Here is a 15306-nt window from a genome sequence, read left to right on the forward strand (position 1 = left end):
TAAAAATGTGTCCTCAAAATGCATTTTTCTTAGGGGACGTAAGAATAAGTAGATTTACTAATTTGCAAATGTGACAGTACGACAATTTTACGACTTGATCTGCTTTTTTCCCTACCCGATGATACTTCTGATGAGGCAGTTTACTAATTTGCCAAGTTTTCCTCCCCCTGGGGACATTTCCCGCTCACGCCACCATAGTTTTCGCAACGCACACTTTTGAATCTCCTAACGGAAGGGAATTTTTTTTTCTTTAAAGCTACAGATAAGCTGTTGCTTAAAAATTAGAGAAGGGGAAAATGATATAATATTCCTTTTTTTTATATGCCAAATTATTTTTTTCTGGGGTCGCTTCCTCTTGTGCTTGTCGAAAATTTCCACCTGTTCGTGTCCTCACGAGGGTAAAAACTTCGATAAAGCTGTGAATAAACGGGGACAGAGCCCTAACCAGGTCGACGTGCGAGGCAACACAAAAGGGAGCAAAAAAGACAAATGCGAAACAATTTCAGGAGCAACGAGTTCCAACAGCAGGTCGGCTGTTATAAAAATGGAGACAGCTGAAAGCCATAACAACGTCAGAAGAGTCGTTCGTTTGGAAAAGATGCAATACGTGGAAAAAAGAACGCGAAAAAAAAAAAATGGGATAAACTGGAAATTTTGATCAACATGTTGTCTAATTAAAAAACACACACTTGGCCATTTTGCCCCAAAGTGATGAGCGGCGCGAATGGTGTGAGGGGTTGGGCCAATAAACGAACTCGCAAATTGATTCATCACTGTGTGAGCCAATGTTACAAAGATTATCGCGGTGGCACGCTGGCACAAAAAAAAAGAAGGGGTTAATCAGATGGGAGTCACAACTTAACTTGTTCAAAGACCAACACCAAAAAAAAAAAAAAAAAAAAAAAAAAAAAGCAAAAAGCAAATGAGATACAATGAATAGGCAAAACGATGGTAGGTTGCCCCCGTAGAAGCATTCAAAATGTAAAAAGACAAAACTGCTAAGGTGATTTGAACACGGCGATGATTAATTTTTTTCTTGATTGGTCTGAAGCTGGCGTGGAGAAATTTCCCATCCACATTAAGATAAGGATGGCGCCCTATTAAACCATTTAGCCGAAGTTATGCGCACATCGCACATGCGAACTGCTGTTAACGTAAGCGTGCAAAATGTGTACCAAGGAAAGGGTGCGTGGGCACACACTGTGATATTGCTCTTTTCTTCGCCGGGTCCTTACTTCGCCCCATCCGTACTACGTTCCGTTAGGTCCTTTTCCACTTCCCCCGGATTTCATATTTTGACGTACTTATACTGGAACTTCTTCAGACGGAGCTTCTTACTGTTGTATTCCTTCGCGTTGTGCTCGATCATGGCCGACAGAGACATATCCTTGGTGTACTTTACCGATTGTTCCATCAGCTTTATGATATCACGGTTTATTTTGTAAAAGGCGATGCTCCTATTTTCAATGGAACACTTTATTTGTTCTCTGTAGCTTTGCTTCATCCAATTTGTCTTGTAATCATACTTTTGGCAAAATTTGCACAAAACTAGTTCGTTGCTTTTGTAAACCTTGGTGTGCATGCTTCCGCAGATTTGGTGGTAGCTGTTGAAGCACTTATCACACATGGTAAGGTTGCCGCAGCTCTTGCACTTCCTGCACACCTCGTCGTCCGCGAATCCCTTGTCGATCAGGTTCCACATCTCGTGCTCCGATCCGACGACGTTGTTCAGGATGTAGCTATACTGCAGGGGGGGAAAAAAAAAATAAATAAAAATTAATAACAAAATAAAAATATATTAATTATAAAATAAAAATAAATAACAGGTAATAGATAAAAATATATATATATATATATATTGACAAACAAACGACCATCGCACACGCACCTGCTGAATCCTGCGCAGCTGGCCAATCTTTATCAAAGAAGGTAAGAACAAATTGAAGGAGTTTATGATATTCTTCTCCCCGTCGGAAAAGGCCGAAGCGAGGATTTTCCAAAACTCGCCCAGCGCATTAAACGGCTTGGACTTGAGAGAGGAAAAGTGATCTCTCTCAAAACTGAGGTCATAAAAAATCCAGGTGGAGTAGCATTCCATTAGCCTTAAATTAAAGAAATTATTTTTGTTGTATTTATATAACGCTTTGGTTCCTACGCCTTCAAGGTGGACGACCCAGTCTTGCATCTTCCCGTGCAGATTGTTGAAATTATCTACCGGGTTGAAAATATCATGGTCCGTTATCTCCAATTCGTTCATTTCGTAGTCCGCCTCTTCCTTCTTCTTCAGGGTGTAGTTCATGCATTTGGGAGAGTTGCACAAGCACTCAAAATTATTAAACACGAAATTATAACTGCAGCAGGTATTGGGGGGTTAGGGAGAGGCAAACGTGAGCAAGCGATGGGAAAAGAAAATGTAGGTAACGCAAGTGTGCACACATACGGCAACACACACAAGAGGCAACTCCCATAGGACCTACCTGTAGTTGTATGTAATCTCCTCCCCGGCGGCAATGTCCCGTAGAGCAAATATTCCAATCCGGTAGAAGCCACGCACAATCCATTTCTGCGAAACGCTGTTTGGAGAACACGAGTGATTCACAAATCTGGAGATGTTGCCCTTTTTCCTGCTATCAATGTGGACGTCACGATTAATCTGAATTGAGTACCAGTTATACATGTTCGACATTTTGCTTTCCTCCTGGTAGGATAGCACCCTTTCCTCAAATTCCTTCCTTCCCAGGACCTCCCCAACGTATTCGCATACGAGCTCGCCGTTCTTTATGTCCCGCTTGCTGAACACTCCGTATCCAGTGCGTTCCGTCTGTCTGATCTGCGCGGGGTGCAAAAAGTGGTAAACCAATTACGTAGCGTAAAAACAAACAAACAAACAAACAAACAAACAAATCGTACGACAATGAGCAGACACGTGAATGCACCCACGCGTGAACGGCTTGCCTACCTCGAGGTCCTTTATCGCGGACTGCCTGAACGGCCGGTTGAAGCACTTCTTGTCCTGAATCTGTATTGGCAAGTTACACCTGTTCTTGGAGCACTGAATCTTGCTCAGGGAATTGTAACAACTGAAGGGGTCGCACTCTCCCTGGCACAAGCATCTATAGTCATCAGATTTACACGACAACAAGTTTTTATTCTGGTCACTGAAATACACATTCTTGGAAATGTATTCAAAATTTAAGTAAATACTGGACTTTTTTAAAATACTTACATCTATTTTCCATCCATTTTGTGTTTGCCGTAAAAATTCAGTAAATTCCACTTTTCTGTTATTGCACATTCTTCTCTTTCCCTTTCCAACGACCTCTATCACTTCTCCATTATATTGGTTAACCTGGTTTGATCTGCCCTCCACAGTATGCAATATTTTTGCTGACATATCGTCGGTACTATTTCGTCCATTCATTCGCCCAACAGAGGATATTCCCCTATTTATTTCTTCATTCAATTGGGTAGTGCCTCCTTTTTTACTGCCCATGGGAGCGGTGGCTTTCCCCTTCAATTCCCCATTCAAACATCTGCTTTGGTTCATGCACAAAGTTCGGTTATCATCTGCAGACGGTACTGTTACTGTGTTAAGGTCTATTACCCCTTGTGAGTTATCCTTCACGGTATGGGAACTCTGACCCAGCGGTTCCCCCTGACGCGTTTTTTCTTTAACCGTCGGCCTAATAATGCTGGATGCGTTTTTGAGTTCTTTGTACAATATATTGAGCAAATCGTTAGAGAACCATTTTATTTTCCCTCCCTCCTTTTTGTTTCTGCCTTGTTGTTCATGCGTGGTGGTTCCATTAGATGTAATCACATGCACAGCTGTTCCTTCTGCACCTTCATGCTTCTCCCCACTTGCACAGTGATTAGTATTTCCACGAAGCGCGTTCTTCTTTGCCTGCTCATCCAACACGCATTCTTCTACTTTGTCAGCAGTTCCACCCCGGGTGGCATCATTAGGTTGGCCCACCTTCACCACATTTTTCCTACAACTGGCGGTTATCCCTTGGTGTGTATTTTCAATCTGGAGTGTAGATGGTTGGGCCCCATTCCTGTGGGTTTGCTTTTCCTCTCCAATTATGCATCCGATGGGCGCTTCAATTGTGGATCCATTCTGTAATACACTTTGTGGCACATTTGATGGCACATTCTGTAATACATTTTGTGACCCATTTTGTGGCCCATTTTGGCGACCCCCCTTGCACCCCTCTGCGAGCGCCTCCCCTGCGCCGCACATCTTAAAAAGAAAAATGACAAATTTGATAAAGTCCTTCCGAAAAGTACACAAGATGTTTATGTGTTCTTCACACTCTTCACTTATCCTGTTTCCATCCATTTCGTTTAAAGCCAACATCGACCTCTCCATGTGTAGAATTCTCCTAACCTTGATCAGCACGTAGTAATTATATTCTGCTTCGCTTTGGAAGTGCTGCCTCGTGTAGAGGTTGTATATCGTCTTGGGGGATAGAAGGTTCTTACATATTTGTTTCATTTTAGAACTACTAATATTTTTCAATGTTCGCGTAGCTAGGGCTTCCTCCTTGGACTGTCTACCCTTCATGTGCACACTTACCCGTTTGCCGCAATTTTGATTCGCTCCCCCCTGCACGACGATAGGGTCGAGGGGACGCTTCTCCCCCTTGGCAACGACACTTGGCATACCCTCCCTCTCAGAAGTACCACTACCCACACAGATCCTCTTCGATGAAGAATTCCCTTCTTGCATTATACTGGGATTCGGATTGCTCTTCGTAAAATCGCTCAAAATGGTTATATCCAAATTGTGGTTTTTCAACATTTCGACGTCCTCAACATTTGAAGCTTTCCTTTTTCTGTTTTTAAAATTTGCATCGTCCTTTCTGTTGTCATTTCTACCTTCGTGTTCCTTTGCCTGCTCACCGATCGTGCCGTTTTTCTTCTCCAAATGGGTCATCTCCTTCCCGCTGTGCGCACAAACTACGATTTCGTTCGCTGGCTGCAAATTGCCTTTATAACTTTGGTATGACGACAGGGGAATATGAGCATTGTTGGGGGGGACATCATCACCACCTGTTTTTGTTAGACGCTGCTCTTGCATGTGAGGGTTTACCCCCATCGGGGAGATGACCACTACGGGGTTGTCCTTGCTGATGCAGTTGGTCGACTGCCACTCTGCGCAAGAATTGCTTATTTTATTTTCATTCCTTAAGTGGAATCCACCTTCCTTTCCCCCTTCACCGGTTAAGTCAAATATCACTTTTTCCTTTTCCTCCTTCTGGTCCAATTTGGGGGGCACAACACTACTGACAGGAATATGCGCACTTCCGCTTCTATTATTTTCCCTTTCGACAATCTGCTTAACTTCCTCAGTAATGATAATTCCGTTTTGGATTTGGCCCGGTTTTACCTTCCCTTGCTGCTCTACATTTTGTGCCTCTTGGTCCTTGCAAGGTGGGGGAGCATTTGCATTGTTTCTTTTTTCAATCTGGTTTAACCCTAGGTGGGTGGGTTCTCCTGCTGGATTCGTAACCCTAATAGAGGCAGATGCAACGTTTCCTTTTTCGTCAATAGGTTTGGGTGGCAGCGCTAAAGGATGGGTACCGCTTTGGTTAACAGTTCCATTACCGCTGCTTGCCTTTTTATGATTATGACCCGTCGTGCAGATAACACTAGTAGGATCCGTAACGGTAACTACGCCCCCAACACAGGGAATGTTTTCATTTTTCGCACCTTGGGCAGCTTCCAATGTACCTTTCACCCCATTGGTTAGTTTACCAAACCGACTAAGTATCATTTCCATGTGCTTCTTCTTGTAGTACTCAATATGACTCGCGCAAAACATAATTTTTTGCTTAAACGAAATAATGTAATCATTGTTCATGCAATGGAGGTGAACCGACTTGAAGCACTTTAGACATCTGAAGAGACAACTGCTTTTCTTACTTTTCACTTTTTCCAAATTGACGATATAGAATTCTTTGCACACGTAGCAGGCATGTAAGGGGCATATGTATTTGCTAAGTTTTAAATGTCCAGAGGCGTTTTTGCCCAATTTGTCCACTTTGACTGGTTCCTTGTTTGCCGTTGGGGTAGGATTACTATGAGGCTTATCCATTTCGTTAGTACCATCCGGGGTTACACTCTTCACGCATGTTCCATTTGGCTTTTCACTCTTCTGATTCTTATCAATTTTCTTATTCAACGTGGCGTATTTTTTCATTCCACACCGCTTCTTCTTCCGGTAGTAATTTCGCTTCTTCTTCCAGTTTTTGTCCCCCTGGTTTCCCTTACTTCCCGCTTTCTTCGAAACCAAGTGTGTGCAATAGTAGTACTTCTTCAAGCAATCGGTGTGCAGTAGCTTCAATTTTTCAACGCACTTACTGTGTAGAAATATATTGCACAGTGGGTAGTAACAGGGGATGAGTCCGTCATTTGTTGTAATCTCCTTACACAAGGAACAGAAGTTTACGTCGTATAAGCAGAAGAAGCATATAAAATTGTTTCCCTTTGGTTTCACGTGACTCACGCACTTCATGTGGAACGTTCTCCCGCACGATACGTTGCACGTGTATAGGTGCTCCTTGGCTTCACTCCTTTTTACCAAATTACTTAAATTAAAAATATTCTGCTCACAGTAGTCACATACGTGGAAGGCCTTCTCGTCATTCAAGCCGCTTCGACTATACTGCCTATAGCACTTCAGCACGTCCTCATAGTAGCTGTTCATGAGTTTTCGCAGGTCTTCTTCCTTCATCGGCATGCCTAGCGCTTCGCGGTTCCAGTCGGCACGCTTGTGGACGCTGTGGGGGCCTTTCACCTTCCCCTTCGCTTTGCTACTTACGCCCGCCTTCTCCACCACGATGGGGTTCTTCAAATTGGTTGGAGCCCCTGCCTTGACGAGACATGCCCCATTCGATACGCCATTCGATGGGCCATTCGATGCACCATTTACTGTGCAACCCGCCTCGATGTGCTTCTTACTGCCCTTCCTGCTGACCCCCCAATTGGCATTACTATGGTTTATGCCCACAGCGTTACTACCACCGTCGGGCCATACATCCCCTTCATCATTCGTCAAACATATGATGCTCTGAGTTGTCGAATCTTTTCTCTGCGCTGACGCATCACCCGTGCCCGTCTTATAATTACCACTACCACTATTACTATTACTACTGCCGACTAGGTGCAGACTAGTATGAGTCTTAGTACTGTACTTGCCTACTTCGGGTCGACAATTTATTTCTTGCGTACTTGCACTGTTCTTTGGATGACTGTTACTTTTATCGTATGTAGTTGCTTTGTTTTCAGTCCTGATGGGGTTACTGCCCTGTACTGGCCCTCCAACAGGGGTATTCACATTTAAATCGTTGTTTGCACTGATGATGCTGCTCGCCTGCTGCGGTGGCATATGCGGGTTCACCCCCTTCTTCGTCGATTCGCTGGGCACATCCCCACCCTGAGGAGCATCGATGGGATCCTCGATGTGGTAATTTAACAACTCCCTTATCTCTTTATCCAGGATAAGGTTGTTTTCCTTGCAGTACTTTATGATTTCTATGGGAATTTGTTTTTCCCTTGGGGGTCCTTCTTTGTGGGGAGGCTCCGTTTGGTCGCTCACCACGATGGGAACGTCGTTATTACTATTGCTCTTGCCTTTGCGCCCACCTCCACGGCTGTTACTGCGGTTGCCCGTGCCTTTACCAATGCCTTTGCCAGCACCTCTACCATAGCCACTGTTGGGGGTATTATCGACCGAAATGGCGATGGCGTTATTCTTCGCACCGTTAGGCAGACTAGATGTGGGTGCCTTCCCATGAGATGTGCTTCTCGCCCCCAGAAAGGAATTCCCCCTTCCCACCTTGGCACTTTTCCCATCGTAGCTGTCAGGGATAACTATCTCCACGAGGGTATCACCTACCTTGTTAGCATTACTCTGCTTATTTTTTTTCTTCCTCTTTTTTTGCTCCAGGTTATTTTCCTCTTCATCTATACCTACATAGATGAAGGGGTCCACGATCCTTCGATCCATAATGTTTGTTTGCATTCTGTTTTTTTCGCTAGCTCGATAATCGTTTCTGCTGAACTTTGGGTTCTGCTCCTTGGGGTCGTCATCCAAAAAGTGGACACTACGCACTGGCTTCTGCTTGGCACCTGGTTCTTGATTTCTCTTCGCGCTGTTACCACTCGAGAGAATGGAGGTGGGATAGATGTCCTTCACATGGTGATCACCAACGTGCTTACCGTTACCACGTTTGCCGCTCCATTCTGGGTTGCCCCCGTCCCTAATAGTTGTCTCCCTGCTGTTCACCCTTCTGCTGCTAGGAGGGTAACCGCCCAACTCCTGATTGTTCCCCCCTTTGCCATTTGTGACCCTGTAATTTGGGGTTCTCAAGCCTTGCCCAGTTCCACCTTGGCCTCCCCTTCTGGCCATCTTATTCATCGCAAACTTGTAACTGTCCCCACGGGTGTAGTGCTCCCCACCGTTGTAATGGTCCCCCCCGTTGTAGTGATCGCCACCGATGTAGTGGTCCCCACTTCTGTACGGCTCATCATACGGTTTGGCACTTTCGATGGGGTAGTGAAAAAGACTCCCCTTGTTTTCACTCTTATATGAGCTCTTGCTAATGCTGTTAATATTTTTTATATAACTTTTGCATATGTCGGCAAAGTTTGAATACACGGGCTGCTGATTCTGGTGGTGCTGTTTTTCCTTTGGCCTCTCGTTGCTATTTCTGAAAACGCTCTTATACAGAAAAAGGTCTTCTGCACTTCTGCTGCCATCATACAGCATCATGTGTGAACGTCGATCATCATAAGTAGGCTGCACATCCTGCCTCCTTTCTCTATACTCACGGTAGTCTTCCATGGCTGGCCTTCTTCGGTAGATCTGATCCCGACCGCCTAGCACCTCCTCGAAACGTTGCATGTATCGCTCGTCAACGTGGCGACCCACGTGGTGACCCATGTGCCGATCCCTGTGATGGTCTATTTGACGATCCGTGTGGTAATCCACTTGACCGTTGTAGTCTTCATAGAACCCCCTAGGATGGGGTTCGCTCAAATGTCTACTGCAGTGCCTATTATGATGCCCCTTCTGGTGCCGATCGATGTACGCGTCGTATGGCCTCTCGAACGACCTTTCGTAGAGACTATCGCATGGCCTACCATAACGCCCATCATGGTGCCCATCATAGCGTCCATCATAGCGCCCATCGTAGGACATACCGTACTCCTTGGCCAGGGGCATCTCATAGTTTGCTTCCTCTTCATCGGGTTGCACTGAGTACTCCTCCTTCTTAATTTTGCACAACATATTTGCGAGGTTGGTTATCTCCCTCTCGTCCGGAGTGCTCCTATTCCTTTTCGGGTGGTCGTGATTCCCGACGCACTTACTCATTTTAAGCTTGTTTCGCTTCATCATGTCTCCATCATTGCCATCACTACTTACATCACCATGTTTGTTGCCCTTGTGGAAGGAACCAAAGAGGTTCTTCTTCATCATGTTATCAAAATTGATCGATTCAAGATTCTCTACATTTTTCTCCCTACTTAGGAGCCACTCGATATTTTTCTGCTCCTCATTTAATACGTTGTGTCTGTATAGCGTTTTCCTATTGTTATTTTCGTAGCAATTTAGAGACACGTTGTTGTGTTTGTATGAGGTTACCTCGTCGTTCGGCATTTTTTCCCTATCCTCCTCATTCATATTGTCTTCTTCCCCACGGTAGTGACTACGACTATGGTGCCCCTGCGTGCTACTCTTCCTACACTTATGATAATTCATCCCGTCGACACTGTTACTGCTGGTACTTTTGCCTATTCCTAACTGACCCTTATCTCCCCTCCATGCGCCATCTTTAGAGGGATCCCTCCTTTCATACTTTTCACCCACCATGCTAATGGGCATGTTCACTTCCTTCGCATAATTACTTTCTGAAAGATTCCTCAACGGGTCTATCTGTCTACTTTTCGATTTGACTTTATATATATCAGCGCCTTCTTTGCTCGATAGGCTAAGGTTACTTTGGGGGTCCTTTCTTTCCATATTTTATTTTCCTTCCTTCGGGTGCTCAGGGGGAGAGGGTGCAGCAAAACATTTACTTACACGGGGGGAGTAGGGGAAGATAAAAAGACAGACTGTTAGGCAAAAATGCCCATGCAAAATTGACAACGAAAAATCGAATAATCCAAGTGGCACATGCCAAATGGAGCAAGCCAAATAACCAAAACCTGGTCCAGTTAAGAAATATGCACGTGCCTGCAACTGGGACTCTACGCGCAAGTCCATTCACTGTCTATTGGAATGCACGAAGGTATTCCCTAATTGTAGGTGTAAAAAACACGCGCAGAGGAACAAAAACAATGAAAAGGTATGGAGCTACGCATTGACAATGTTACTCGTTTGCAGTGGCATGCACATGATGAATGCCACTGCTAGTCTCCTAGCTTATGCCTAACAAGGGGAAGGGCTGGGACAGGTATATAGTGGTGCCTACCAAAAAGGTTAAAAAAGTCCCTCCTTGGCATGAGCATGCTTTCGTTCCCTTAGATTTCCCTCCCTTCCGCTATCTGCCCTTAATTTGCTCCATATGGATACGGGCACGCAAACGTATACAAATACATACATGCATATTTTTTTTTTTTCCAAAGGCCCCTCTGTGGTTTTGCAAACAAAAAAACCACATTACAAGTGGGCTGCTCTGAAAAAGAGTGAAAACTTGAAAATTTGAGAAGCTTAAAAAATAATTCAAAAAAAAAAATTGACAACAATTTGAACAATGATCGAATAATATTTGAATTTTTTTTTTTTTTCTCTTGGGGGAAACTGTTGAAGAGAAAATAAGTCCAACGAGGTCAGCATTTAAAATCAAGGGAAAACTCAGCAATTATCCAAGTTCCGTCCCAAGGCCCTAGCAAAAGGAGGCCATATTATGCATTACTCGGAAAAACAAACATATATGCATATTTTGTATGATATGCATTTATTCGTATATTACATAAAAAATGTTGTATATATGTATTATTCATATTTATATTTATTTTACGCTTATACGTGGCGCATTATATTTCACCTATAGTCACATGGTCTCGTGCGCGCAGTAGTATGCTCGGTGCCTAGGGCGAAGTGCGCCTCCCCAGCATGTTACTGACCTAATATCCATTAATACTATATATATATGCGTCCAAGGCAGCGCCCCTGTGGAAGAGAAAAAAATTAGCCCGCAATGCGAACAACTCAGGAGCGCAGAAAAGCACTAAAAAAATATATATTTATCTAGGCATATACATGTATATAATATTTATGTAATGAAAATTTAGGGATTCTTTGCACTTGCGCATTACCATGACAATTGTACATATAGGTCCCACTTCTGGTGAAGGATCAAATTTGGAAAAAAAAAAAAAAAAAGCTCATGTGCTTATGTTTTTTTTTTTCGTCTAAATTGTTCAGAAGAGGAAATCTGAACGGGCAACCGCAGAAGGAAAAAGTAGAAAAAAAGGCAATAAATAATTGGAAAGAAAAAGATGCTAACAAATGGAAACGAATACAAGAAGGAGAAAAAAATGATTACTCCCATTTGTTCAAACGAAACACTTTAATTCAACCTGTTTTTTTGCTTTCGTTCGGTCTTGTTTTTCTCCTGTTTTTTTTTCCATTTAAAAATTTTTTTTTGCCTACTGAAATTACTTGCCACCAATCCATGCCATTTATGTAACATAATGGAACTCTTAAAAAAGTTAACCAAAAGGTTTGGAAAGGGGGGTCCCTACTTCCATTCCTTTTCTTTCTGGCAAAGTTGAAAATTGTCTTTTTTTTTTTTTTTTTTTTTTTTGTGCATTAAAGTATCCACTTCGTGGTTCCCATCCGGAAAGGTCTAAATGAATGGCAATAGAAAAGTGGACGAGTGAGGGAAAACACATCCCTGTTGTGTGTCAACTGGAGGGGTGTCCCACTTGTGGTAATGGCCATTGCTGAAACAACTCCTCGCCCACTGTTAGACTCAACATGGATACGTGCACATTTGACATCGCTGTGCATTGGAGGCAATCTCGCAAAGAATTGGACAGTTTGCATTTGTGCCAGTGGGCGAATGGTGAGAAGGGTATACTAGGAAGAGGGAAACCTTTTCCATGGCGATGTAACTCCAATGCCGAATAGCAGACAATTTAATATACAATGTGTCTTGCGCCCACTTTTTCCAAGTGGTGAAAAGAGCTCTGTCACGTACAAAACAAGTTGCAACCGTTGTCCAAAGGGGCCATATCGCATCAGACCCCAGGATGAAATTCCCTAAAACAAAATGTCCACGAATGGTAGTCACGTCGTGTGGACACTTCTTCCATCATACCGCCCAGTCTTATGTACTCGCGTAGGCGCGCTCCCCCAAAGTACCTCCTATATTCGAATCAGAGTGTTCCCTGGAGGTGGAGTTGCCCCTTCAAAATTATAACTTCTCCTTCGCGTGACAAATGATGAGCTTGCGCAAGTTTTGTCAATTGGGAAAAATAGTAAAGCGGTAAAAATGTTGGAACGGTGAAAAAGAGAAAATCACCCAAATGAGCAAAATGAGGAGAATAACCAAAAAGACGAGGCGGCTAACCCATTTACTTCAAAAAGGTCGCAACACAAACGCAACTTTAGGGTGTTTTAAAATGAAGCATTCTGATGCACACGCTAAAGAGGGGAAAGTAAAGCAAAGTAAGGTAAAGTAGCTGGCATAATTATGGGGAGTTGCGCGGTAAGTGCAACGGGGAAAATATCTTCTCACTCTTCACAGTTCATTGTTTTCTGTTAACTGCTTTTTTTTGTGTGCCTGTTTAGCCCCGTTTGACCCCACGGTGGGCCACAAGAATGACCACCATGCAGCAACGCGCAGGTGCAATTTCGCAGAGGGGCAAGACACACATTTCAGTCTTCTCTTGATCGAGTATTAAGCTAGCTGTTTTTTTTTTTTTTTCTCACTTGTTCATATTTTTTTTTTTTTTTTTTTGAGCCTTTTTTATCGCTGTATACTACGATTCTTCAGTTCTTCCCCTCGAATATGACAAAAACAAAGGCGTGAAGTAGCGAAGGATCAACATGCGTTCCGCCCTTCTACTTCATCACGTAAAAGGGATAGGTAATTTGCTCATTCACAGTTCATCGTTCAGATAGGGTTCCTTTGTCTGCTTTTTAATTGTGTGCAAGTGGGGCGGGAGCTCCATTAGCAGAACGGCCACTGTCCAGGTGATGCTGATTTTGTTTATCTGCGGGGAGGTGGTGATGATGCGGGAGAAGGAGGACGTGTGCTGACTCCTGGGCGCATAGATCACACCAACGGTGACGTGTCTGCACGGGATTGATACACGCCTGTACATCCATGTTGCTTATCTATGCTGCTATCCACAGGCAGTCGCTCCTATGGACGCTGCGTCTCCCCCCACTTACGTAGTTCGTCGATTGAAATGCTATGGGGTCGTCAATCTTCAGGATATGCCGCATGAACTCGTACAGGAATATCAGCCTGTGGGGGAAGTGAAGAAAAAATATAGTAAAATATAATATAATGTAATAAAATAAAAACGAAGGAGCAAGGAAGGAAGAGTCGGATTCGCGCAGCGTGTGCAAATGGGAAGCGCCCCCAAGGGGAGGCCTCAAAAGGAAGCTGTCATTCGCACTGCTCACCCGAAACAGGACGTCTGCGCCTTCTCGATGTTCGCGTCGGGCCGAACCACCTTCACAATTTCGTCAATGGTCAGTGGGCATATTTCTTTCGCCTTTTCCAAGTACATATTTGAGTTTAGTTCAATGGGGTTGAAGCTTTCAGGGAGGTTCAGAATGTCCTACACGGGGGGAAAGCAAACAGGAAGGTGTATATTAGGCGTAGAAGCGATATGTGTGTAGAGGACCAACCCGCGGGGAAAGCATTCCCCCTCGTCCCCCCAGTTGTGCACCAATTTTACACCGAAATTTCTGCCCATTTTTTCCACACTTACTATGGCAAAGTGGTGGAAATTCTCAATACCGTAGAGCTTTATAAACCGTTTCATCTTAAATGGAAGGTCGTCAATTTGTGAGTAGTTAAGGATAGTCTGTACTTGCGACCGGCACAAGTCGATATCCCCGGTACCCACGGCGACGTAGTCGTCTTCACTCATCTCCGTCTTCCCGTCGTACTCGTGGAGCTCCTCCTCAATAGACGTCTCATATAAATTATTGACGTAAAATTTGAAGTCCTTTGGGAAACATGCAACTGGAATGAATTTATTTTTATCCTTCGCATTATTTTGTGCGTTCATGACAACTTGGGAATTCTTCTCCCCTCCGGTGATGCCCTTCCCCTCCACCTGCTCATCCTTGTTGTGCTGATGAATAATATAGTGGAGGTACGTCTTCATGGCATTCTGCCTTCCCAGCACGAGGTAACTTTTGCAATAAAGGTAAATATCATCATCAAAGAGGTGAATTTTCACCACGTTCTTATTTTTATAATTTTCTTCTATCACACTCTTCTTCCTTTTTTCACTATGTTTATAATTAAATAAATTTTTTATATCTTCATTCATTTTGGACAGAGGAAATTTGATAACTACCTGGGCAGTGGCGCCCCCCAGCTCCAGGACGCCTATAATGTCGTCCCCCCCATTGGTCCCTTCGGCCAATATACTTCCTTGGGAATCCTCTCCCGTGGTAACCTTCGATGTGGTAGTGCCATTCTCCCCGTTGGGCTTCCCCAAACTGGTAAACGTTACAGGACTGGGGTTGAACTTCTCCAGAAGGGCGTAAATCGAAACGAAGGACAAAATGGCTTCTTCCTTCCCACTTAGCACCTTGATAAGTAACTCATCAATTAGTAGAAAGTCACTAAAGTTACTTAAAAAATATTGCTTTAAAAAATTTATGTAATTTTCAGACTCTGTTATGCTAAGCAGTCTGAATCCTCCTGACGCGCGAATCATGATGGGTGTGCTTGACCTTTCCTTCACCTTAACATGTTCATACAAAAATTCTTTTATATTTTTAAAATACTCATAAAAGGGTTCTTTCTCATCATTGGAAAAGTAGTTATTTAGGAGGTACACAATCCCTGGTGTTGTTCTGTAACTGATCGATGGAATGTGTACGTTAATTCCTTTTTCTTCATCCAAAATTTTGTAGTTGTATATGTGTACCCTCGTTCCCGTGGACCCTGCGTCAATGACGACTGACTTGTAGAGATGACTTCCATCCGTGGTTTGTTTCTCACTCGCGCTTATCCATAGGCATATTATTATCACGCACACCAGCGCTAGTAATCGAAACGGCTGCTTGGGGGCGCCTCTTCCATTTTTCATTTTCTG

The 15306-nt window shown here is 43.7% G+C and overlaps 2 protein-coding genes across 2 annotated transcripts; both read right to left on the reverse strand.

Annotated features, from left to right (window-relative positions):
- Positions 1 to 1288: 1288 nt before the first annotated feature.
- PCOAH_00043650 (Uncharacterized protein) lies at positions 1289 to 10030 on the reverse strand (the record flags this gene model as incomplete). The annotated part of the gene is made up of 4 exons (XM_020061149.1): positions 1289 to 1744; positions 1889 to 2351; positions 2478 to 2830; positions 2960 to 10030. The coding sequence occupies 4 exons, from the start codon at positions 10028 to 10030 to the stop codon at positions 1289 to 1291; spliced, it is 8343 nt and encodes a 2780-aa protein (XP_019916634.1).
- A 3089-nt stretch (positions 10031 to 13119) lies between these two features.
- PCOAH_00043660 (Uncharacterized protein) lies at positions 13120 to 15300 on the reverse strand (the record flags this gene model as incomplete). The annotated part of the gene is made up of 4 exons (XM_020061150.1): positions 13120 to 13233; positions 13415 to 13490; positions 13652 to 13809; positions 13963 to 15300. 4 exons carry the CDS (start codon positions 15298 to 15300, stop codon positions 13120 to 13122), a joined length of 1686 nt encoding a protein of 561 aa, XP_019916630.1.
- Positions 15301 to 15306: the final 6 nt, after the last annotated feature.

The sequence above is a fragment of the Plasmodium coatneyi genome, chromosome 12, assembly GCF_001680005.1.
Source record: "Plasmodium coatneyi strain Hackeri chromosome 12, complete sequence".
Classification (NCBI taxonomy): Eukaryota; Apicomplexa; class Aconoidasida; order Haemosporida; family Plasmodiidae; genus Plasmodium; species Plasmodium coatneyi.